General features: G+C 53.9%; 1 protein-coding gene across 1 annotated transcript; it reads left to right on the top strand.

Moving 5' to 3' along the window:
- The first annotated feature begins 295 nt into the window (after nt 1-295).
- On the top strand, nt 296-21,530 carry LOC122124628 (zinc finger protein 64-like). The gene is made up of 6 exons (XM_042699301.1): nt 296-373; nt 2,728-2,958; nt 8,426-8,587; nt 10,055-10,117; nt 13,598-13,849; nt 20,157-21,530. Exons 1-6 carry the CDS (start codon nt 313-315, stop codon nt 21,419-21,421), a joined length of 2,034 nt encoding a protein of 677 aa, XP_042555235.1. The 5' UTR covers nt 296-312; the 3' UTR covers nt 21,422-21,530.
- Nucleotides 21,531-23,156: the final 1,626 nt, after the last annotated feature.

The raw sequence follows: 23,156 nt of genomic DNA, 5'->3' as shown, positions 1-23,156 counted from the left end.
GGCTGGGCGGGCCGGGGCGGGGCCGGGGCGGGGTGGGCCTGGGCTGGGCGGGCCGGGGCGGGGCGGCGGGGCCGGGGCGGGGCGGCGGGGCCGGGGCGGGGCGGCGGGGCCGGGGCGGGGCGGCGGGGCCGGGGCGGGGCGGCGGGGCCGGGCGGAGCGGGCGGCCGGCGGGCGGCAGCGCCCTCTAGGCAGCGGAAGTGCGGCTCCACATCCGTCCTCCAGCCGCGCCGAGTCGGGAGGCGGCGGCGCGAACCCGGAGGCGGCGGGCGCCATGTAGAGCGGCGCCCGGGCCGGGGAGCGCGGCCCGCGGCCATGAACGCGAGCGGCGACGGCGGCTTCGCGGGCTCCGCGGGCGCGGCGGGCTCCGTGCAGAGTGAGTCCTGGGCCCGGCCGGGCGACGCCCGCCGCGCAGGCCCGGGGCCCGGGCCGGGGGGCGCCTCGGGGTCCGGGGGCTCGGGTGGGGGCGCCCTGGGGGGCCCCGGGGCCCCGCGCGGGCGTCCGTGCCCCGATCGCCGCCCTCGCGCCTTCCCGCCGCGGCGCAGGGGTCACCGGGTCAGCGCGCGGGGCCGGCCTGGGCCTCGGCGTCCCCGCCGGGGCCCGGGGCCCCGGGGGCCCTTGCGGAGCGGCAGCGCGCCTCCGCGGTCACGGAGGTCCCGGGGCCCGCGGGCCGGGGCCGCCCGAGCCCGCGTCCTCGCGACTCATTGTTTCTCAAAGTGTGGCGCCGGCCACCTGCGGGCGCGCGGCCGGCGGAGACGCTTTCGGGGCCCCGCCCGGGGTCCCGGGGCGACCCGCGGGCCCCTCCCGGGGTCCGGGAAGTCGGGGAGCACGGGGGCCCGCACCCCCTGGCCGGCCGCAAGTGCCGGGGTAGTTCCCGAGCCGTGGGCTGGGGCTCTCTGCACAATTTAGTCGGCGCGGATGCCCCCGGCCCCGCCCCCTCGGCCTCAGTCTCCCCTGGGTGGGGTTGAGGTCGGACCAGGGTTACCGACCGGCAACCCCGGCAGTGACCTGCGGGGGGGCGGGGCGCAGGCGGGCTGGCTCTTCTCCAGCCCCCCACCAGACCCCCTTCAGCCCCCTCTCCCCGCTTCGCAGACGGGATCCCAAGGCCGAGCGCCCCGCGTGAGCCGGTGGCTCTCGCCTGTAACCCCAGCTTCTCAGGCGGCTGAGATCTGAGGATCACAGTTCAAAACCAGCCCGGGCAGACTTATCTCCAATAAAACACCAGAAAACCGGAAGTGGCTCAAGTAGTAGAGCGCTCATCCTTGAGCTGATGGAACTCAGGGGCAGCGCCCAGGCCCAGAGTTCAAGCCCCACGACCGACCAAAAGAAAAAAAAAAAGCAGAGTGCCAACCTTGGGCAAAAGCCAATCGAGGACTGGAGGCCCAACTACAAGTCCCAGTACCCAGCATCCTCACACACATACGTGTGTATGTGTCTATATGTGTGTATATACACACAAACGTGTTGCAATATGTGCTTTGTTAGCATAATGAAATTTAAATAAGAAGTGAGGACTGGGAAGATGGCTCAGTGGCAGAGCACTTGCCTTGCATGTATGAGGCCCTGGGTTCGATTCCTCAGCACCACATAAGCAAAAAGGAAAAAAAAAGCCGGAAGTGGCGCTGTGGCTCAAGTGGTAGAGTGCTAGCCTTGAGCTGAAGAGCTGAGGGACAGCGTCCAGGCCCAGAGTTCAGGCCCACTACCGAACCCAAAATATAAAAATAAATAAATAAAAAGTGAGCTTTTGCTAGTAGAGACTAATTATATTCTCATACTTAACAAACGTTTATGTAGTACTTTCTAATATAGTGTTATATACCCAGCTAGGTTCCTTGCAAGTAGTGAACACATATGAACTCTTAGTGTCGTTTCTGTGGAGAAATAATATCCCTGTCAGGAATGAATTTTAATTACAAACAACAAAGCTGAAGGATGCAGAAAGTCTAGAATTGGTTGGTTCCAGGGTCAAATTCAGGGTTCAGAGTTGTAAGGGCTGGAATCAGCAGAGATCTTGGCAGCTTCCTCATAGTGACATAGTGGCTGCAGAGACCCTGGCATCACTTATACTTTGAAAGCCAAAAGAAGAGAACTGGAGCCTTGCTGCTTGCTCCCTTTTTATCATGAACACCAGTCTTTTTCCAGAAACTTCTAGCACTATGCTGAAGGGGTTCCAAAGTATTCAGGGGACAGAGCTGATTGGGACAAGCAATGTTTATAGAGTGATATGTGTCAAAATGGGAGGGAGCTTTTATGTGTGTTGAATTCAGGGTCTACGCCCTGTGCCTGAGCTTTTGTGCTCAAATCTAATGTTCTACCACTTTGAGCCACAGTGGCACTTCCCATTTTCTGGTGGTTAATTGGGAGATAAGAGTCTCACAGACTTTCCTGCCCAGGCTGGCTTTGAATCGTGATCCTCAGATCTGTTTCCAGAGTAGCTAGGACTATAGGCATGAGCCACCAGCATTCAGCTCACTTGCTGTTTGGCTTAGTGTTTTATTGGGAATAAGAATGTCTCACAGACATTCCAGCCTGGGTTGGCCTCCAACCACAGATCCTCAGATCTTAGCCTCTTGAGTAGGTAGCTAGGATTGCAGGTGTGATCTTCCTCACTTGCTCTGCCCTGGGCTCTGTCCACCATGTCTGCCGTGTGCGCCTGCTCCCTGGCACCAATCTGTCTGGCATGCAGGCTGGATGGGTCTGGGTGGTGACCTTCGTCCTGGGGGCTTCCAGGTGGCACGGCGGTGCTGGTGGAGCTGAGTGCCGACATCCACATCTGCGGGGTGTGCCGGCAGCAATTCAACAACCTAGATGCCTTCGTCACCCACAAGCAGACCGGCTGCCAGCTGAGCAGCGCCGCGGCCGCGCCAGGCACCGTGCAGTTCGTGGCAGAGGAGACAGTGCCCATCACCCAGGCTCAGACCACCACCACCACCATCACCTCCGAGACGCAGACAATCACAGGTAGGTGGGGGGGGGGGGGGGGCGGGGGGCGAGTGGAGGGGGCCACTGCAAGGCAGAGACACACACACACCTCTGCCGGACACTCTCTAGCCCCACCCCGCCTGGCTAGGACGTTATTTTTAGCCAGCTCCAGTGGAAAGCCAGCTGCCCAGCCAGGTTTGGGGGTTGCTAGTTTAAAAAAAGTTTGCAGGTAGAGTGCTAGCCTTGAGCTGAAGAGCTGAGGGACAGCGCCCAGGCCCAGAGTTCAGCCTCCACAACTGAAAAAAAAAAAAAAAAGGTTTGCAGTTGCACATAGCATTTGTTCAGCCAAACACAGAAACCAGGTTTCTCACAGCCATCTCCTTATGTTAAGCAAATGCTTAGCCAGGCACTAGTGGCTTATACCTGTAATTCCAGCTACTCAGGAGGCTGAGATCTGAGGATTGTGGTTCAAAGCCAGCCTAGGCAGGAACATGCATGAGACTATCTCCAACTAAACACCAAAAACCTTAAAGGGAGCTGTGGCACAAGTGGTTAGGGAACTAGCCTCATGTGAAAAAGCTAAGGAACAGTGCGCAGGCCCTAAGTTCATACCTTAATACTGGCACTAAAAAATAAAAACAAATACTTGCAGGAAACATAGCTATAAGTAAATGGTTGTTTGGGGGTGCAGTACATATGTGAATTGGGGGTTTGCATTGTTTCTGTGAAGCAGCAAAACACATTTTAGGTTTTTGTTTGTTTGTTTGTATTTGTCAGTCGTGGGGCCTGAACTCTGGGCCTGGGCGCTGTCCCTCAGTTCTTCAGCTCAAGGCTAGCGCTCTACCACCTGAGCCACAGCGCCACTTCCTGCTTTCTTCTGCTTATGTGGTGCTGAGGAATTGAACCCAGGGCCTCATGCATGCAAGGCAAGCACTCTACCACTGAGCCACCTTCCCAGCCCATATATCTACACATAATCATTTGAAGTCCTGGCCATGGGCCATGGGCCATGGGCTGCGAAGGCAGAAAAACAATCCTGTGTTCTGCTGTGGTTTAGCCGAGAGATCTTCCCAAAGAAGACACAGGTGTGCCGGGCACCAGTGGCTCACGCCTGTAATCCTAGCTACTCAGGAGGCTGAGATCTGAGGATCACGGTTAAAAGTCAGCCTGGACAGGAAAGCCCGTGAGACTCTTATCTCCAATAAACCACCAGAACACCCTAAGTGGTGCTGTAGCTAAAGTGGTAGAGCACTCGCCTTGAGCTGAAGATGAAGAGCTCAGGGACAGCTCCCAGGCCCAGAGTTCAAGCCCCACGACCGACAGAAGAAAAAAAAAAAGACACAGGTGATCAGAAACTTCCAGATTCAAAATGAGCTTGCTCTGGTTCCACAGTAAACATTATCCACACACATTGATATACATACTCGGACACACGATGTACACATTCAGAGATTCACACTGTTACATGCACAGAGAAAGTATATTCATGTGCTTGCTAAAGAAGGCAGATTATAGAGCCACCCCTCCCAAAGGAAAGAATCGGCAACATGTTTGCAAATAAAGTTACTTATCTTTTGAGTGGGGAAGGGAGAGTTGGGACTCGAACTCAGGGTTTGGGTACTGTCCTTGGGCTTTTATAAAGCTCAAGGCTGGCACTCTACCACTTGAGCCACGGATCCGCTTCCAGGTTTTTTGGGGTAGTTACTTGGAGATAAGAGTCTCTAAGTTCCTTGGCTGGTGTTGGGACTCTGGGTAGCTAAGGTTACAGGTGTGAACCACCGCTGCCTGGTCTATGTATGTTCTTTTCAAAGTAAAAGCTAAAGAGCCTGAATACAACCAACCAACTTGGGAAAAACTTTGTGGCATACCCAGCTAAAGCCATCATATGTGAGGAACTGCTAAAAAAAAAATCAACAAAAGCCAGGAGCAAGAACAGCCTAAAGTTGGTGAAGGCAGCAGGTGACAGACGCACAGAAACACGGGTGCTAAAGGAAGTCCTGCATCACCCCCTTGGTGAGGGTACTGTAGCCTGAAGCCGGGCTCGGGAGCTGTCCCTCAGCTTATTCCAAACCTGGGTAGGTTTGTGATGTCCTGTGATTTCTGAGTCATAAACTTTAAACCAGCTCACTTTATGTTTTGGTTCTTCTTTGTTTTGGTGACATGGAATTTAAACCCAGGGCCTTGTGCTGTCACTCAGTTTTTTCACTCACAGCTGATGCTTTACCACTTGAGCTATGCCTCCACTCTGGCATTTTGCTGGTTAACTAGAGACAGTATCTCTAGGGCTTTTCTGTCTGGGCTGGCCTCAAAGCATCATCCTCTGGATATCAGCCTCCTGAGTAGCTATCATTACAGGCATGAGCCACTGGCACCTGGCTTTTAATTGGTTTTAAAATGTATGTAAACATGTTTTATAAGTCTGCATCTAGGCATTTATCCTATAAAACAGGATCTGCAGTTGCAGCTAATACTGTAGAAAAAGTAGACACGTTGTGTATGTGCCGACAACTCTGTCCGTTAATTCCTGGAATTTAGACAGTTGAAGATGGCTTGGCTTGGGAAGGTGGTAAACAGAAGATTTTTTTTTTTTCAGTCATTTATAAGTGAGAGTACTGTACTGAGGAGGGGTTACAGTTACATGAGCAAGGTAATGAGTACATTGCTTGTCAAGCATTGTTGTCTTCTCCTCTGTTTTTCCCCTACCATCCCTTCCATCTCCACAACTACACTCCCTCCTAACTTCCCCCCACACCTAAATTGTAAAGTTCGTTTTTCAACTTTGCATCTTGTACATCTCATTGTTGCAATGGGTCAACCTGTATCCCTATTTAAACAATTTGTTTTTTTTCCTTCCCTTCCCCAAATTATACCAACATCAAATACAGTGAAAGCAGGGGTTATACCGTGGGAAAGGGACATACAAAGCAACAAAAAAATCATGTGGTACCTCATAAATACTTTAGAAGCAGTAGCAAGAAAGAAAAAACCACTTGTGTCCTTATCTGGAGGTTCATTTCACTTAACATCATCTTATCTGACCTTTTCTGCTTGTCTCAGACATATACTAGTTATTGCAAATAAGGGAAACCATGGGACCTATGTTTCTTTGGGCCTGGCTTACTTCACTTAATAGAATTTTCTCCAAGTCTTCCCATTTCCTGACAAATGGGGCAATGCCATTCTTTCTGATGGTGGCATAGAATTCCATTGTATATATCACATTTAGAAGATTTTTCAGTGCAAGGTGAACAACAACCCATATGCAGCAATGTTGTGGGGCTTGAACTTTCCAGAGAAGCTTCTAGAACAGGAAGCGACATAAGTAACGGGAATGAGAGAATGAATCGGTGAAGGGAGGGGGGAGGCCTAGCGGGGACCGTGGCAGAGGGGGCTCAGCCCACCTCCACCCTGCTGCAGCTGCTCGCTGGCTCGGCTGGCTCCGCGTTTGGGCTATACAGAGGCCCCTGGGCTCCAGCGAAGCAAGCAGAACTGGCCTTGCATTTCCCCTTCGCACTCTGAACTACACTCCCCCTCTCCCCCGAGTCTGGGCCTGGGGCCCCATTAGCTGTCCAGCCTGGGGCGGGGCTCCCCAGGGACCTCGTTAAGGGCCTGGTGCCTGCTGTGAGGTAACAAGTTCCCTTGGGACCCCGGGCTCACCGTCCTCATCCCAGCCTCCCTCCTGGCTTTCCAGACTGGCCTGGGCCCCAGCTCCTCCCTTCTGCCAGAGACTGCACACGGGAGCAGGGGCCGCCGAGGCTCGTGTGTGGGGAAGAAGATGGTAGCCCATGCTCACTCCTGCAGTCCCTGGTTAAAGCCAAAGGGCTGGGAGTTGTTCCCCAGCCATGTGTGTTGTTGCTGTGTTGTTAGTTTGTTGTGCGGTGCTGGGGATAGAACCAGAACCCAGGGCCTTGTGTATGCAAAGAAAGCACTTGACTGGGCACAGTGGCTTACACCTGTCAATCCCAGCAACTGCAGGAAGAGTAAACAGGAGGATCGAGGTCCAGGCTGGCCCAGGCATAAATGAGACCCTAGTGAAAAATAGCATGCCAGTCACCAGTGGCTCACCCCTGTAATCTCAGCTGCTCAAGACGCTGCAATCTGAGGATCACAGTTTGAAGTCAGCCCAGGCAGACATATCCAAGAGATGTTTATGTCCAAATTAGCAAATGACGTGCAAATTAGCAAATGTCCAAATGGCATGGAAGTATGGCTGAAATGGTAGAGCACTGTCCTTCATTGGGGGTGGGGGGAAGGAAAGTGTAAGCCCAAGTACTGGCACAAAAAATGCATAACAATAGCTAAAAGCAAAAAGGACCAAGGGGCATGGCTCAAGTAGCAGCATCTGCCTAGCAAACTCAGGGCCCAGAGTTCAAATCCCAGTACTCGCAATAAATAAATAAAAATATCCAGAGCTGAGAATGTGGCTCAGTGGTAGAGTGCTTGCCTAGCATGCATGAAGCCCTGGGTTCGATTCCTCAGCATCACATACATAGAAAAAACCAGAAGTGGCGCTGTGGCTCAAGTGGTAGAGCGCTAGCCTTGAGTTGAAGAGTGCAGGGACAGCGCCCAGGCCGAGTTCAATCCCCACCTCTGACCAAAAAACAAATAATAAAATACCAAATTTAATAACAAACAATACAATTAATTCCTGAAACATATGGCCCAGATATTGCTGCCACAGGACAAGCCAAAATAGGTCCTAATATTCCGCCTGACGTGAGTTAAATATTCTGGAAACAAAATGGCCTGAGGGGCAGAGGTGGCTCCTGGGAGGCTGAGGGCTGGAATTCAGTGTGAACCTCCTGCCCAGGCCGAGTGCGCTGCGCATGCCTGTGTCCACAGCCACTCCCCAGGCAGAGGTGGGAGGGTCATGTTCAAGCTCAAGCCCTGGGATTAGCAAAGCAAAACAAAAATATATATATACAGGGCTTCCAGAAAGAACTTTCCTCCGCTCTTCCCTTCCCAACCCTCAAAGTTTGTTTGTTAAATTCAGGAAGAAAACATTTTGTTGTTGTTGTTGTTGGTCATGGGTCTTGAACTCTTGGCCTGGGCGCTGTCCCTCAGCTCTTCAGCTCAAGGAGAGTGCTCTACCACTTGAGCCACAGCGCCACTTCCAAGGAAAATCCTTGACAGGGGCTGGGAAGGTGGCTCAGTGGTAGAGCACTTGCCTTGCATGCATGAGGCCCTGGGTTCGATTCCTCAGCACCACATAAGCAGGAAAAAAAAAGATGGAAGTGGCGCTGTGGCTCAAGTGGTAGAGCACTAGCCTGGAGCTGAAGAGCTGAGGGACAGTGCCCAAGCTCAGAGTTCAGGCCCACGACTGGACCCAAAAAAAAGAAAAATCCTCGACAGAAGCTCCAGACATTCTCTAGTGCTTCATTGGCTGCCACTAGGTCACATGATCACTCCTGACCGCCAAGGGAAGGCAGTCTGGCAGGTTTGGTGGGACAAAGCAAATGGCTGTGGATGTTCACACTTAGGATATTGACAGGCGCCCCTCGTTTAGTTTCAGCTCCGGAGTTTGTGTTTGAACATGGCTATCAAACGTACCTGCCGACGGAAAGCAGCGAGAGCCAGACCACCACCGTCATCTCTCTCCCTGCCAAGTCACGCACCAAAAAGCCGGCGGCCGCCCCTGCCCAGAAGAGGCTGAACTGCTGCTACCCAGGTAGCCTCCCAGTGGGCACAGGGCGGACCACAAGTCCTGGCTCCAGGGCTCTTCTGTCCATTCCCACAGCCAAAGCACCTGGCTTAAAAAAATGGAGCCCTAGCCAGGCGCTGGTAGCTCATGCCTGTCCGCCTAACTACTTAGGAGGAGGATCAAGGTTCTAAGCCTGCCTGGGCAGAAAAGTCCTTGAGACTCCCATCTCTAAACTAATCAGCAAAAGGCTAGACTGGAGGCATGGCTCGGGTGGTAGAGCACCACCAGATACAAGCAGGTAAACCAACTAAGTGGGAGACGCAGATTTTGAAACTCCAGTATTGCCCCCCCATCCCCACACCCCCCCCAAAAAAAGTGCTCTGTAGCTCTACAGAGCACATGCCACCTCCTCGGTGTGCTGGTCACCAGGCCTCGTGGTGGCTCTGAGGCCCACGGCCACGGGGCGTTTAACTTACGACTTAGAAACCTTTCGGACTTATGCAGAACCTGCAGGGGCCCCGTCTGTCTCACATTCCATGCCCCCCTCCCCCCCCCCCCCCGCATGTTAACACTCTCCTGTACTTGCTTTGTCAAACAAGGACTTCTGTTTGATGTGGCACAGGACCGTTCTCAACGTGAAGACGTTAGCATTTGGGGGGAGGGAGGGGCACGGCAGGACTGGGCGATCTGCACACTGTGCCCAGCGGCTTCTTGGGGACCCGCTTCTAAGCAGGTGTCTGTCCTACGCCCTAGCCCGGGCCCACTCACCATGTCTGGGTCTTCATCTTCTCTATTCATAAGCAGACAGACTTCTCTCTTGTGATTCTGAAACGTGTGTGTGTGTGTGTGTGTGTGTACACACGCTTGTGTGTGTGCCAGACCTGGGGCTTGAACTCATACCCTCGCTTAGCTTTTTACACTTGAGCCACAGCTCCATTTTCCAGCTTTTTGGTGGTTAATTGGAGACTCTCATGGCCTTTCCAGCCCAGGACTAGCTTTGATCCTCAATCCTCAGATCTCAGACTCCTGAGCAGCTAGGCTGAGAGGCGTGAGCTACAGGTGTAGTTCCACACTTTTTTTTTTCCCCTAGTCTTGGGGCTTGAACTCAAGGCCTGAGCTTCTTTTGCTCAAGGCTGGCACTCTGCCACTTGAGCCGCAGCACCACTTCCAGCTTTTTCTGTGTCTGTGGTACTGAGGAATGGAGCCCAGGGCTTAGCGCATGCTAGGCCAGCACACTGCCACTGGGCCTCCATTGGGCCTGTCTGGTGCCTCCTTGTGGTGGACTGAGGTGGTGCAGTTTCCGAGGACCACAGGAATCCTTGGTGTGAGGCGGGCTATGACATTCCTACCTGAGTTCAGGGGTGGGGCGACCGTGAGGTTGGTGCGCTTGCTGTGATGGTGGCCCGTGTCAGCGCGGGACATTTCTGCCGCTTTCTCCGCTCCATAGCCAGGTTTCCGTTCTCAGCCAATCCCCCCTTGGCTTTGTTTGTTTAGGTTGCCAATTCAAGACGGCCTACGGCATGAAGGACATGGAGCGGCACCTGAAGATTCACACCGGTGAGTGACACGTCCCATCCCCGTCCCCGAGAGAGCCCCACGCGGCCCCCAGCCCCCACGGCGCACACGGGAGCAGCCTACAGTGACATCACACAGAGGACTCCTCTACCCAGGAAGTAGGCTGAACATGTCTATGGCAGTAAAAATGCAGCCCTGAGCCAGGTGCTGGTGGCTCCCAGCTACTCAGGGACTGAGATCTGAGACTTGGGTTCAAAGCTAGCCCAGGCAAGAAAGTCCACGAGACCTATCTCCAATGAACCACCAAAAAGCTGGAATTGGAGCTGTGGCTCAAGTGGTAGAGCGCCAAGCCAGGGTGCCCTATTAATTTCAAGCGCCAGTACTGGCATGCACGTGAGTACACACGCTCGCGAAGGACAGGGGAAAGGCTGGGCATGGTGGCCTCTGCTTGTAATCCCAGCTACTTGGGAAGTAGAAATCAGCAAGATGGGGACTTGAGACCAACCTGGGCCCTGTGCTTCAGAAAATGAGACTGCCCTCAACCCAAAGCCAGGCCAGCCCTGCCCAAAACTATAAGATTTTACCTAGGGCTGGGCAGGTGGCTTTGTGGTAGAGTGCTCACCTAACATGTACAAAGTCCTGGGTTCGATTCCTCAGTACCACATACACAGAAAAAGCCAGAAGTAGAGCTGTGGCTCAAGTGGTAGAGTGCTAGCTTTGAGCAAAAGAAGCTCAAGGACAGCACCCAGGCCCTGAGTTCAAGTCCTAGGACTGGCAAAAAAAAAAAAAAGATTCTACCTAAAAGTAACTAAAGCAAAAATGGCAAGGGGTGGTGCTCAAGTACCAAAACAGTCAGCCTACAAGGAGGAGCCCAAACTCAGACCTCAGTACCAGAGAGATAAATAGACGCAGAGAAGGAGAAAGGTGGTTGCTCTCGCTAACCTTAATTGTATTTAATACCGGCACCCCTTTATGTCTGTGTTGCTTTCAGAGCCCTACCCTACCCCAAGATGCCAATCTGAAGAAGATCAAGTCCCTTCTAGAAAATGACTTAATTAGGACTGGAATGTGGCTTAGTGGTAGAGTGCTTGCCTTCCATGCATGAAGCCCTGGGTTTGATTCTTCAGTACCACACAAACAGAAAAGGCAGAAGTGGCACTGTGGTTCAAGTGGTAAAGTGCTAGCCTTGAGCAAAAGAAGCTCAGGGACAGTGCCCAGGTCCTGAGTTCAAGCCTCAGGACTGGCAAAATAAGAAAAAATGAATAACTTAACTAGACCTAAAGTACAACCCCAGGTGGTACCATGGACATGGTTTTGTGCATATTCACACACAAACTGACTAAGGGACGGTACGCTAGGGGAGGATCCAGGGTGGAACTCCTCCCTGGGGGAGCAGCGGGGTGGCCTGGGAATGGAGGAGAGAACGGGGAGTAAATGCAGTCATTATATTTAACGCACACTGTGTAGAAGTTAACTACGGGACTTGAGTAGAGCAGGAGGGGGGATGATGGGGAGTATGGAAAGAGCGCCACTGGCCAAGCTGCATGTGCTCAAACCTGCGTCTGGAACCGCACACCTCTGTACGAGCAGTGGATAACACCAACCAAAGAAGAATCGGGGGCTAAGAAGGAAGCGGCTCAGCCGGCCAGAGCCTCGCAGCAGCGCAGAGCGCTGAGTCACTGACAAGCAGCATACTCCAGAAGTGGTGGCTGTGCCACGACTTCTTACTGTTGTGGTTTGTCTTTGTGGTTGAAGCCACCAATGGAGAACCCGGTTTTGCAGGGAGGCATTGCTTTGGTGTTTACCAGGATTTTGGTTGTGTGCGCGTGCGCACCAGTGATACTGAGACTTGAACTCGGGGCCTCGCGCTCTCACTTGGCTTTCCCCACTCACGGCGAGTGCTCTACTACTTGAGCCAGGCCTCCACTTCAACTCTTTGCTAGTGAATTGAGGATAAGAGCCTCCTGGACAGCAGTCTGGCTTTGAACTTTGATCCTTCGCTCTCCGCCTCTTAAGCTAGGACGACAGGCGTGAACCACCAGCACATGGCACTTTTAGGCAATTTTAAGGCAAGAACTTAACGCTCATGTGTAAAGGATGCGGACTTGTATGAATAATACCTGCCGCGCAAGCACAGGCTCTGAGTTCAAACCTCAGTGTCACCAAAAACGAACGACAGAGGGAGGGAGGGAGGGAGGGAGGGAAATAAGGAGGACAGACAGACACCCGGCTTAGTCGACCAGCTGTCTGTGGGGGGCACTGTGCTCACCAGCCGCGCGGCAGTGAGTGAGTCTGACGACGTGGCTTCCGGGTCCCTTGGCCGGGCTGTTCGTCCTCACCCAGGGCCATCACCGTCTCAGTGCCGGCATGGCGTGCATTGCTGGGCTTCGTTCTGGTGCAGCAGGTTCCGCGTTGAGGAAGCGGAGAGCCTCTTACAGGAAGGGCCTGGCCCCCATGCGGCTCTGAGTGGGCACGGCCCATCCGCCAGGCACAGCCCATCCGCCAGGCACAGCGTGGTTAGCGCTGACCGGTGGGGATCGGCCACTGGGAAACAGAAACCGAGACGACTTTGAATCTCCCCTGTGCGCACACACCCAGCTGAGCCCATGCGCATGCAGTTTCTGTGGCCCTGAAGCTCGCCCAGCAGCACTGCAGGGTCACCGTAGACAGCAGGGGCCCTGAGGAACAGCAGCCCTCCCGGGACTCTGACCTTGCAGTGTCAGCTGAGGGCAACCAGCCCTCCCCCCCGCCCCATATGCCTAACACAGAGAGTATGTGGCAGCCCCCGGTGCTCAGCCAGGTGCTGGTGGCTCACACCTGTAATCCTAGCTACTCAGGAGGCTGAGATTTGAGGATCACAGTTAGAAGCTAGCCCCAGAGAAAAGTCTCTGAGAGTCTTACCTCCAGTTGATCAACAAAAAGCCAGAAGTAGAGCTGTGGCTCAAGTGGTAAAGCAACAGACTTGAGTAAAAAAAACACCCAGGCCCTAATACTTTTACTTTGCATTGTATAGTTTAATTTTTTTTTCTTCAGTCCTGGGGCTTGAACCCAGGGCCTGGGCACTGTCCCTGAGCTGCTTTTGCTCAAGGCTACTAGCATTCTACCACTTGAACTACAGCACCTCTTCCTTTTCTGTGTATGTGGTACTGATGAATCGAACCCAGGGCTTCACGCATGCTAGGCAAGCACTCTACCACTGAGCCACCTTCCCAGCCCTTTCAATATAGCGTTATTGTTCTGGTTAAGGTGTTGTACAAGGGGGTCACCATTTCGTAAGTCAGAGAATGAGTATGTTTCTCTTTGGACAACGACAGCCTTCCTTCATGTTCTCAATCCCCACCCCATCCCTGGCTATACTTTAAACTCTTGTCTTAGTTAATCTTCTATTTTAATTAATAAAGAATTCATATTCCTCTTTTAAAAATAAGCAAATAATTGCAATAACCAACTTGCCCTCCACGGGTGTACGTTTCGGGGTTGTGTGTCCCGGTGCGTGATAGCTGGTGTGTCCTGTGTATGCAGGAGACAAGCCGCACAAGTGTGACACGTGTGGCAAGTGCTTCAGCCGGAAGGACAAGCTGAAGACGCACACGCGCTGCCACACCGGCCAGAAGCCCTACAAGTGCAAGACCTGCGACTACGCGGCCGCCGACAGCAGCAGCCTCAACAAGCACCTGCGCATCCACTCGGACGAGCGGCCCTTCAAGTGCCAGCTGTGCCCCTACGCCAGCCGCAACTCCAGCCAGCTCACCGTGCACCTGCGCTCGCACACCGGTGAGTGCCGCGGCGGGGGGCGACGCACGTGTGTCACAGCCACACACCCATGTCATTCCCTGCGAAAAGATGTGTTTGTGAACATGCATTCCTAGACTAGCCACCCAAGCAACGCGAGTCAGCCAGGCACTGGTGGCCACACCTGTAATTTGAGCTGCTTGAGGGGCTGAGGTCTGAGGACCGCAGTCCAAAGCCAGCCCGAGCAGGAAAGCCCGTGAGACTCATTTCCAATTAACCACTCCAAGAGCTGTGGCTCAAGTAGCAGAGTGCCAATCTCGAGTGAAAAAGCTGAGAGACAGCACCTAGGCCCTGAGTTCAAGCCCCAGAACCATCATGCACACATACACACACACAAAAGCAATGAATGTCTGCATGGTGGTTAGGCATTTTAGTAATTTTTTAAGTGTACTGGTAGGTTTAGCATGAGGCTCAGTGGTAAAAGCCTTGCCTAGCATGTGAGAAGCCGGGAGGCATCCCCAACACTGTGTGCGCACACCCCAAAATCAACAGAGTAGATGATTCAACAAACTATTCTCCTTTTGGTATGTGTATTGGTATCATCTAGCCACCAGTGTAATGATGCTGTGTAACAACCATTACCTTGGTGGCCTATTGTAATGAACAATTTGTTGCCCACATACTTCAGGCCAGGAGAGGATTGTTGTTGTTGGCTAGTTTAGCCCCTGTGTGGGGAAGGCTGGATGTCCACGGGGCGTGGCTGAGCCCCAGCCGGCTGTGGCTGGCCTCGGCTGGGCACTCTGGCACTGCTCCGTTATCGTCGGTCCTCCTGGGACTGTGGCAGAGGTGCAAGCAAGCCCTGATGTATACACCTGCTTAGAGCACTGTGTGCACGGCAAGCCGTGGGGCCGGGCCTGGTGCTGGGGACAGGCAGAGTGCACCCAGCCCGCCTCACCACAGGTCACGGGGGAGAGGTCAGAGGTCGGAGACCTTCCTCAGGGAGGAAGAATCGGGAGCGTTTTTACAGCCGCACTCCCTCTTTATCCCTAGCATGGGGCCTGCCTCCCTGACAGGCGGACACATTCACGCCCTCCAAAATCGCACCCAGCCTGTTGGAGAGCCCTGGCGGAGACCACGGCCCACACTTGGGGCCGGGAGGTTTCCTGATCCGGTGTTGGGCGCTCCTGGTTCATGCTTCTGCCACCGGGACCTCCTTTCCTACGCCTCCCTTAGCCACGTGGGAAAGAATGACAGAATGGACTCCGGGAAGCTTGGAGCAGGAGGGGCTTCTAGTTAGGCTGCAGACCAGTCTGTGTTCATTTCACCAATAGAGCTATCTTAAAAACCAGGTGGTTCTCATTTATCTTGGTGCCAAAAGCCACGCCCCTCTTTTGAAATCTTGCTTCTCTTTCTAAACTCGGTGATCGGTACTGTCTCCCCACAATCTGCCCTGGGTGCTGGGTAGCTGGGTGGCCAGACAGCCAGTCAACAGAGCTGCTCCACACCAGCTTAATTCCTGGCAGGTTGTTTCTGTGCCAGTACTAGGACTTGAACTCAGGGCCTGGACGCTGCCTCGTAGTTTTTTCACTCAAGGCTGGCGCTCTGCCACTTGAGCCACACCCCCCACATCCAGCTTCTGGTTGGTTCATTAGAGATAGACGTTTCTGGGATTTATCTGCCTGGGCTGGCATTGAACCATGATCCTCAGATCTCAACCTCCTGCGTGTCTGGGGTTACAGGCGTGAGCCGCCGGCTCCCTGGCGAGTTTTAAAGGCATTACCTTAGGGCTTCCTGGTTCCCATGTGGACTTAACATTTAGCGATGAACTACCTCAACATCGCTGTCCTCTGGCCCTAGTCTAACTTTGAGAAGATAAAAACTGTCTTCAGCAAATCTTCCACTTTCTCTATGCCTTCTCAATTCTGCTTGGAAATGGATTCTTTTTTAACGTATTTTCTTTCTTGTAGTACTTAATCACATATTCGGCCTGTAAAACCCCTTCACTCTGGTGCTTAGTATCTCTTCGTGCAAGTCCCAAACTGTCTTCTAAGGGATCACAAATGAGTTTTGCTGAGTATTCACCATTTGATGTAGAATGCCATCTTTCCAGCCTATACCTGTGGCTCCATCCCAAACCCCCAAACTCGATCCATCTCTAGCTTCCAGTCTCTGGAGTCAGGGAGTCACAGTGACGCACAGAATGAACCCCCCAAGTCCTCAATCAGGCAGCAATGGGTCAGCCGGCACCCACTGAGGACCCCGTGACCAGGGCTGGCTGCCCACCTGCGCTGCCGGACGAGCACCAGCTCCGGCCAGCTCCACACAGCGAGGCAGTCACCCGCCTCCTGGGATCCGGGCTTAAGCCAGGAGTGGCTCAGGCAAGGTGGGTGACAAGGCCATTCCAGACCACCATTCCCGTCAGAGAGGCTTGATTATCCCAAATAGTCCAACTGCGTCCAGTACCACGGTGGAGCCTGTGGCCAAAGGTCACAGAGGGTCACCCCACCCTTGTTTTGGGGGAGCATGCATGCGCAGGAGGCAGGGGGTACCACAGGGTGGCACGGGAGGTGGCAGACTTGGGGACAGCCGTGTGAGCTTCTACAGCAAGCTAAGACTGTGTTGGACAAGATTTCCTTCGGCCACCTTCCCCAGCCGTGTCACAGGAGCTGAGGGGTTTGTGGGGACATGATAAGCAATTTCTGGGAGCACTTTGATCCGTGTCTCTATTCGTTGTCGCTTTCTCCTCTATGAGGCTGTAACGCGGTCAAGTTTTTTAAGTTCACGGCACCTGTTGTCTCCTGTCCGTTGTTTTTTGTTTTGTTTTGCTTTGTTTTTTGTGGGTCTTGAACTCTGGGTCTGAGCGCTGGCCCTATGCTCTTCAGCTTAAGTGCTCTACCACTTGAGCCATGGCACCACTCCCCATTTTCTGGTGGTTCATTGGAAATGAGACTGACAGGCTGGCTTTGAGCCGCAATCCTCAGATCTCAGCCTCCTGAGTATCTAGGATGACAGGCGTGAGCCACCAGCACCTGGCTTTTGATCATTTTAATAGCAACCTAAACTCAAGGAAGCTCTGGTGACATCCCTTTATTTGTTGCCCACGCTCCCCCTGCTGCTCCACATCGTAGACCCATAGCATCCGGAGCCCTCTGAGCTTCGAGCTCAGGGGTGACTCATTTGGTGAGTTAATTTGTAGCCAGGCACCAGTGGCTCACGCCTGTCCTCCTAGCTACTCAACAGGCTGAGATCTCAGGATCATGTTTCAAGGCCAGCCCAGACAGAAAAGTCTTTGAGACTTGACTTCAAAATAACCAGCAAAAATCAGGGCTAGAGGCATGGCTCTGGTGGTAGAATGCCAAGTGTTGGCAAGAAAGCCAAGCAAAAGTTCAAGGCTGGGTATCAACACAGACATACAATAAGAGAAAGAAATTTGGGCTGGGAATGTGGCTCAGTGGTAGAGCGCTTGCCTAGCATGCCTGAGGTCCTGGGTTCGATTCCTCAGCACCACATAAGCAAAAAGAAAAAAAGCTGGAAGTGGCGCTGTGGCTCAAGTGGTAGAGCGCTAGCCTTGAGCTGAAGAGCTGAGGGACAGCGCCCAGGCCCAGAGTTCAGGCTCACGACCAGACCCAAAAAAAAAAAAAAAAAAGCTAGAAGTGGTGCTATAGATCAAGTGGTAGAGTGCTAGCCTTTAGCAAAAAGCAGCTTAGGGACAGTGCCCAGGCCCTGAGTTCAAGCCCCAGGACTGGCAAAGAGAAAGAAAGAAATTTTAGTTAACTGTGAGGATAAAAGGTCTCAGGCGTGTTGCTTCCAGGTCAGGCTGTGTGATCTGTGAGCCCTGTCGGCTGGTTTTTCTCCAGTGACTGCTAACATCATGCGACACTTGTCACTGTGCTGTGGGCAGGGAGGTAACTAGAACCCCATGGAACATTCTGGTCAGGGATCCTAGCAGTGGTATCCCACATGAATAGAATTCAGGAGGAAGATTCATGAACTTGATTGGGAACTTGACTGAAGGCTGGCACCTATAACTGGTCCCCAGAAGAATTCAGATGTCACCTACACAGCCAATCAGCTGCAGTAAAGCATGGTTGACGTGCGTCTCCGTTTACAAAATTACTCCAGTCACACCACCCGCCGCTCAGCTTCCTGTTCGATTCACTGATAAAGCACACGTGCTCCTGGGACAGATTTTTCTTTTACTACTTTAATAACTATTTCAGTAACTATTTTTATATGCTTGATGTCTTTTATATTCCTTTTTTTTCTTTTAATTTTAGTTCTATGTATTTAAAACATGCTTGCTAGGTGCTAGTAGCTCACACCTGTAATCTTGGCTACTCAGGAGGCTAGCTCACACCTGTAATCCTGGCTACTCAGGAGGCTGAGATCTGAGAATCAAGATCAGCAGTAGCTACTGGGGATTGAGCTGCCCAGAGCTCATGTGAAGTCCTGACTTTTGTCTGGTGTAGGGCACAGGGGTGACAGCCATACCTGAAAAAGCAAATGCTTATGTGTAGAAGGTTGCATAATAAATACCTTAGACTGGGCCTGGGAAGGTGGCTCAGTGGTAGAGCGCTTGCCTTGCATGCATGAGGCCCTGGGTTTGATTCCTCAGCACCACATAAGCAGAAAAAGCCAGAAGTGGCGCTGTGGCTCAACTGATAGAGCTCCTGCCTTGAACAAAAGGAGCTCAGAGACAGCATCCAGGCCCAGAATTCAAGCCCCACGACCAACAGAAAAAAATTAAATAAATACCTTAGACTTAGGGGCCGGCATCAGCTGTGCTGCTATGCTGTGAACTGTGAGAGCAACCATGCATAAACAAACAGGGAAGCTTTATCTGCAGACACGAGCTGCAGGCATGACTTGGTCCCAGGCCGAGGTTTCCCACCCCTGGTGTGGGAGTTTACGGCACCTGATCTCAGTACAATCTCATCATAAAACTCAGTTCCCGGTTAGCCTAACCCTTAGCCCCCTATTGAGGATGAGACCTCCTGGGCAGCTCCACGCGCCTCTCATTGGAGCTTTGAACTGCACACAGTGACGTGTAGGTTGCATATCCCAAAGCAGGAACATTCTTTGGGTGGATGAGTCTATTCTTTGGGTGGATGGCCTGAGAAATCATACTTGGAGTAAACAAACAGCTAGGTGAGCTATGACCTTCCACATGAACACCTTACAGTGTTGGAACTGACATCCATACCAGTGCACACCTCGTGGGGGTAACCTTGGGGAGAGATGAGGGCCGCACCGCCGTCTCAGAAACAATCTTAGACTCTTAGGTGTTCTAGTGCCAGCCATGGTGCCTGTTTAAGCAGTATGGAAATGGCGGGGGCGGGGGGCGGGGATCACCAATTTGAATTATGGGCGCCTTAGCTAATTTGCACTTGGTGTTTGTGGAGAGAGAAATCTGGCGCCTAGTGTTCCTTCAGATGTTTGCAGTTTCACTCTCCTGCTCATCCCTCAGCAAATAAGAACTTATTGAAAAGAAATAAATAAAACAAACAGCTGGATTCTATAACTTCATGAGTAACAAATGCAGCCGGCATATGGGATAAATAAATGTTGTGCAATAAACACATCTCTATTAAGAAAACAATCTGCATGAGTAGAAAGCGGTGCTTGAGTCACTGTGAAAGGAATACGTGGGCACACGTGGCTGGCATGTGGTGCTTGAATCACACGTGGCCGGGCCTGTGGGAACACTGAATCCATCACCACATGTAACTCAAGCACGCTGTGAACCATTAACTACTGAAGCGGGTGCTTTAACTATTCAAACCGCAGCTTGATTGTTTCAAAGGCGATATAAAGTAGATTTGCACGTGTACACACGTGGATGTGTGTTTGTGCATGCCAGTAATGGGCCTGGGCGCTCTCCCTGGGCTTTTTCTGCTCAAGGCTAGCGCTCTGCTACTTGAGCCACACCTCCACTTCTGGCTTTTTGGTGATTCCTTAGAGAGTCTCACAGACTTCCCTGCCGGGGCTGGCTTCAAACCGCAGTCCTCATTGCTCAGCCTCCTGAGTAGCTAGGACGACAGGCGTGTATCTGGGAACCACTGAATGAATGCGTCTTCCCTCTCCCACACTGCTGGGTTCCACTAGGGGCAGGGCTGTGCCAGAGGCTGCAGCGGGAGGTTTAGGTTAGAAAAGAACCTCCCCCCTTCCTTCCCTCCCCTTCCCTCACCTCCCTCCCTCCCCTTCCCTCCCCCTTCCTTCCCCTCCGCCCCGCCCCCTCCCGCAGTGCGGCCCGCAGCCTCCCGGGGGCGCCGGTGTGCTGTGCGCCCCGGGGTGGGCCCCTGCCCTTGTTGCCTTCGTGTTCTTATGGAAACTCACCTTGTGTTGACAGGGGACGCCCCCTTCCAGTGCTGGCTGTGTAGCGCCAAGTTCAAAATCAGCTCGGACTTGAAGCGGCACATGCGCGTGCACTCGGGGGAGAAGCCCTTCAAGTGCGAGTTCTGCCACGTGCGCTGCACCATGAAGGGGAACCTCAAGTCGCACATCCGCATAAAGCACAGCGGGGACCGCTTCCAGTGCCCGCACTGCGCCTTCGTGGGGGACAGCAAGGCGGCGCTGCGCAAGCACAGCCGCGCGCACCAGGCCGAGCACCCCGAGAAGTGCTCGCAGTGCAGCTACTCGAGCGCCAGCAAGGCGGCGCTGCGCGTGCACGAGCGCGTGCACTGCGCCGAGCGCCCCTTCAAGTGCAGCTTCTGCAGCTTCGACACCAAGCAGCCCAGCAACCTGAGCAAGCACCTGAAGAAGACGCACGGCCACCTGGCGCCGCCCGCGCCGCCGGCCGGCCGCCGCGAGCCGGGCCGCCAGGGCGGCCGCCAGCTGGCGCGGCTGGACGCCAAGAAGACCTTCCACTGCGACGCGTGCGACGCCGCCTTCATGCGCGCCGACTCGCTGCGCAGCCACCGCCGGCAGCACGGCCACGCGGGCCCGGGCCCCGGCCCCAAGGCGGGCCCCGCCGCCGCCGCCGCCGCCGACGTGGCGGTGCTCCAGCTCCAGCTCCACCCCGGCAAGGCGCCGCTGCCGCCGGGCCCGGCACCCGCCGCCTTCGGCGAGGGCGGCCGGGTGAAGATCATCGTGGGGCCCCAGGTGCCCCCGGCCGACGCGGCCGCCGCCACCGCCGTGGTGCAGGCGGCTGCCGCCCCCGCCGCCGCCGCCGCGCTCGGCCTGGTGGCCCCGGGCGCCGAGGAGCTGGCGGCGGCCGGCGGCCGGCTGCAGATCCTGCGCCAGGTCAGCCTGATCGCGCCGGCCCCGGCCGCCCCGGCGGGGAGCCCGCCCGTCCTGCTGGCCGCCCCGGCCCAGACCCTCCTCCCCGCCGCGCCCGCCGGGCCCCAGGAGGGCGCCGGCGGCCAGACGTTCATCGCCAGCCCCGGCATCTCCTGCGCCGACTTCGAGGGCCTCAACGCGCTGATCCAGGAGGGGACGGCCGAGGTGGCCGAGGTGACCGTGGTCAGCGACGGCGGCCCCAGCATGGCCGTGGCCTCGGCCGCGCCGCCCATCTTCTCGGCGGCGCAGCCCGACCTGCCCAAGCCCAGCTTCTCCATCATCCAGGCGGCCGCGCACCCCGCGCTGCTCTGCCCGGCAGACTCCATCCCGGACTAGGCCCCGACAGGGCGAATCCCGGGCCGGACCCCCGAGGCTCGCCGCACGCCCGCTCCCCAGGTGTGATGGATCATTGCGACACACACATAATAAATTGTATTTTCTACTGCGTACTGTGATTTTCATTAAGCTGTAACCATCTGGAAACTTCCTCGGAATCGCCTCCAGCTGTTGTAGAAGCCTGGACTTGACCCACGGGTTGCAGCTAAAAGCTGGAACTAAACACAGCCATTAACGTAGTGGATAGATGTTTCCAACGCGGTTTTCTCGGTGGGGGTCCTGGGGCTTGAACCCCAAGCCTGGGTTCCTGGGTTCCGTCCCTGAGCAGTTTCACTCAAGGCTAGAGTGCTCTGCCACTGAGTCACGGATCTGCTCCCAGCTTTTTTGCTGACCAGTTGGAGACAGGAGCCTCGCAGCCTTTCCCTGCCTGGAGGTGGCCTCCAACCACGATCCTCAGGTCTCAGCCTCCTGAGCACCTGCAGCCACGGGCAAAGAACCTTTTCGTTTACGTAAAGCAACATCAGTGCTCAGGAAACAGTGTTCATTGCTGACAAGCAAATGGGCCGCTAATAAAGTGATTAGGATGAAAAATATTAATACTTGGGAGTCAGGCTGTGATCTGGGGGTGTAAATAACTGTGAAATTAAGGATAACCAAAGGCTTAGTCCTCTCATAAACATCCCACAACATCTCTCCTGCATAGTTACATCAAATACATGTGCTATCTAAAGGGGTCTACCCAACTTTTTATTTGAAACTGCAGACTGATGTAAATAAGATTTAAATTTCTAGCTGGGTGCCAGTGGCTCACACCTGTAATCCTAGCTATTCAGAAGGCTGAGATCTGAGGATTGCTGTTCAAAGCCAGCCTGAGCAGGAAAGTCTGTGAAATTCTTATCTCCAATAAATCACCAGAAAACCAGGAGTGGCGCTGTGGCTCAAGTGGTAGAGCCTTCGTCTTGAGCTGAAGAGCTGAGGGATAGCGCCCAGGCCCTGAGTTCAAGCCCTAAGACCGCCAAAAATAAAAATAAAAACATTTAAATTCCTCAAGATTTGACAGGATTTTCTAGGAGTGTTCTTGAGCTGTTAATATCCGTATAGGTCCCAGGCCTAGATGAGGGGCCAGGAAATGGCTCCTTAGGTTTTCCCATGCATGGATATATTGAAGACAGGAAAATTCAAATTGTGTTCCCCTTTAAATTGCTAGTTGGTCGGTAGGTGGCACCCAAGAGCAAACTGTAATTCCCCATTTCTGCCTAAGGAGATTCTCTAGAGTGGATAAACCGCAGCTCTCCGCGGATGGAGGGAGTGGAGGATGGGAAGGAGACTCAGAGATCCGGGAGACAAGAGTCCACTTTCATACTTCCTAACACGAACTTACCAAATAAAATCAAAGAGGCTCGGATAGGCAATGACACCTTCATACACCCGGGCTCCAGGCCTGAGCAGCAAGCTAGGGAAACTTCTCTGAGGAGACATACAGGGCTGGGGTTGGGGTCCCCCCACTTCCTCTCTATGAACTAATAAAGCCCAACTTTTGTGGGGAGTGAGCGGAACTGGGGTGTGAGCTCAGGACCCCAGAAACAAGCCCTCTAGCTCCTCTTGCTTTATTTTTCTGATAGGGTGTTAATTGGTTTGTGTACCGGGACAGCCATGTTCACTAATCCTACGCCTGCTCTGTGCATAGCATGCCCCACCATGCCCAGCCTGTGCGTTCAAAAGCGGCCTCACTGAC

This window comes from Dipodomys spectabilis, unplaced genomic scaffold (genome assembly GCF_019054845.1).
Source record: "Dipodomys spectabilis isolate Male_0828 unplaced genomic scaffold, ASM1905484v1 ptg000240l, whole genome shotgun sequence".
Classification (NCBI taxonomy): Eukaryota; Metazoa; Chordata; class Mammalia; order Rodentia; family Heteromyidae; genus Dipodomys; species Dipodomys spectabilis.
Note: the sequence above shows the minus strand (reverse complement) of the source record. Positions and strands in the feature narration are given on the sequence as shown.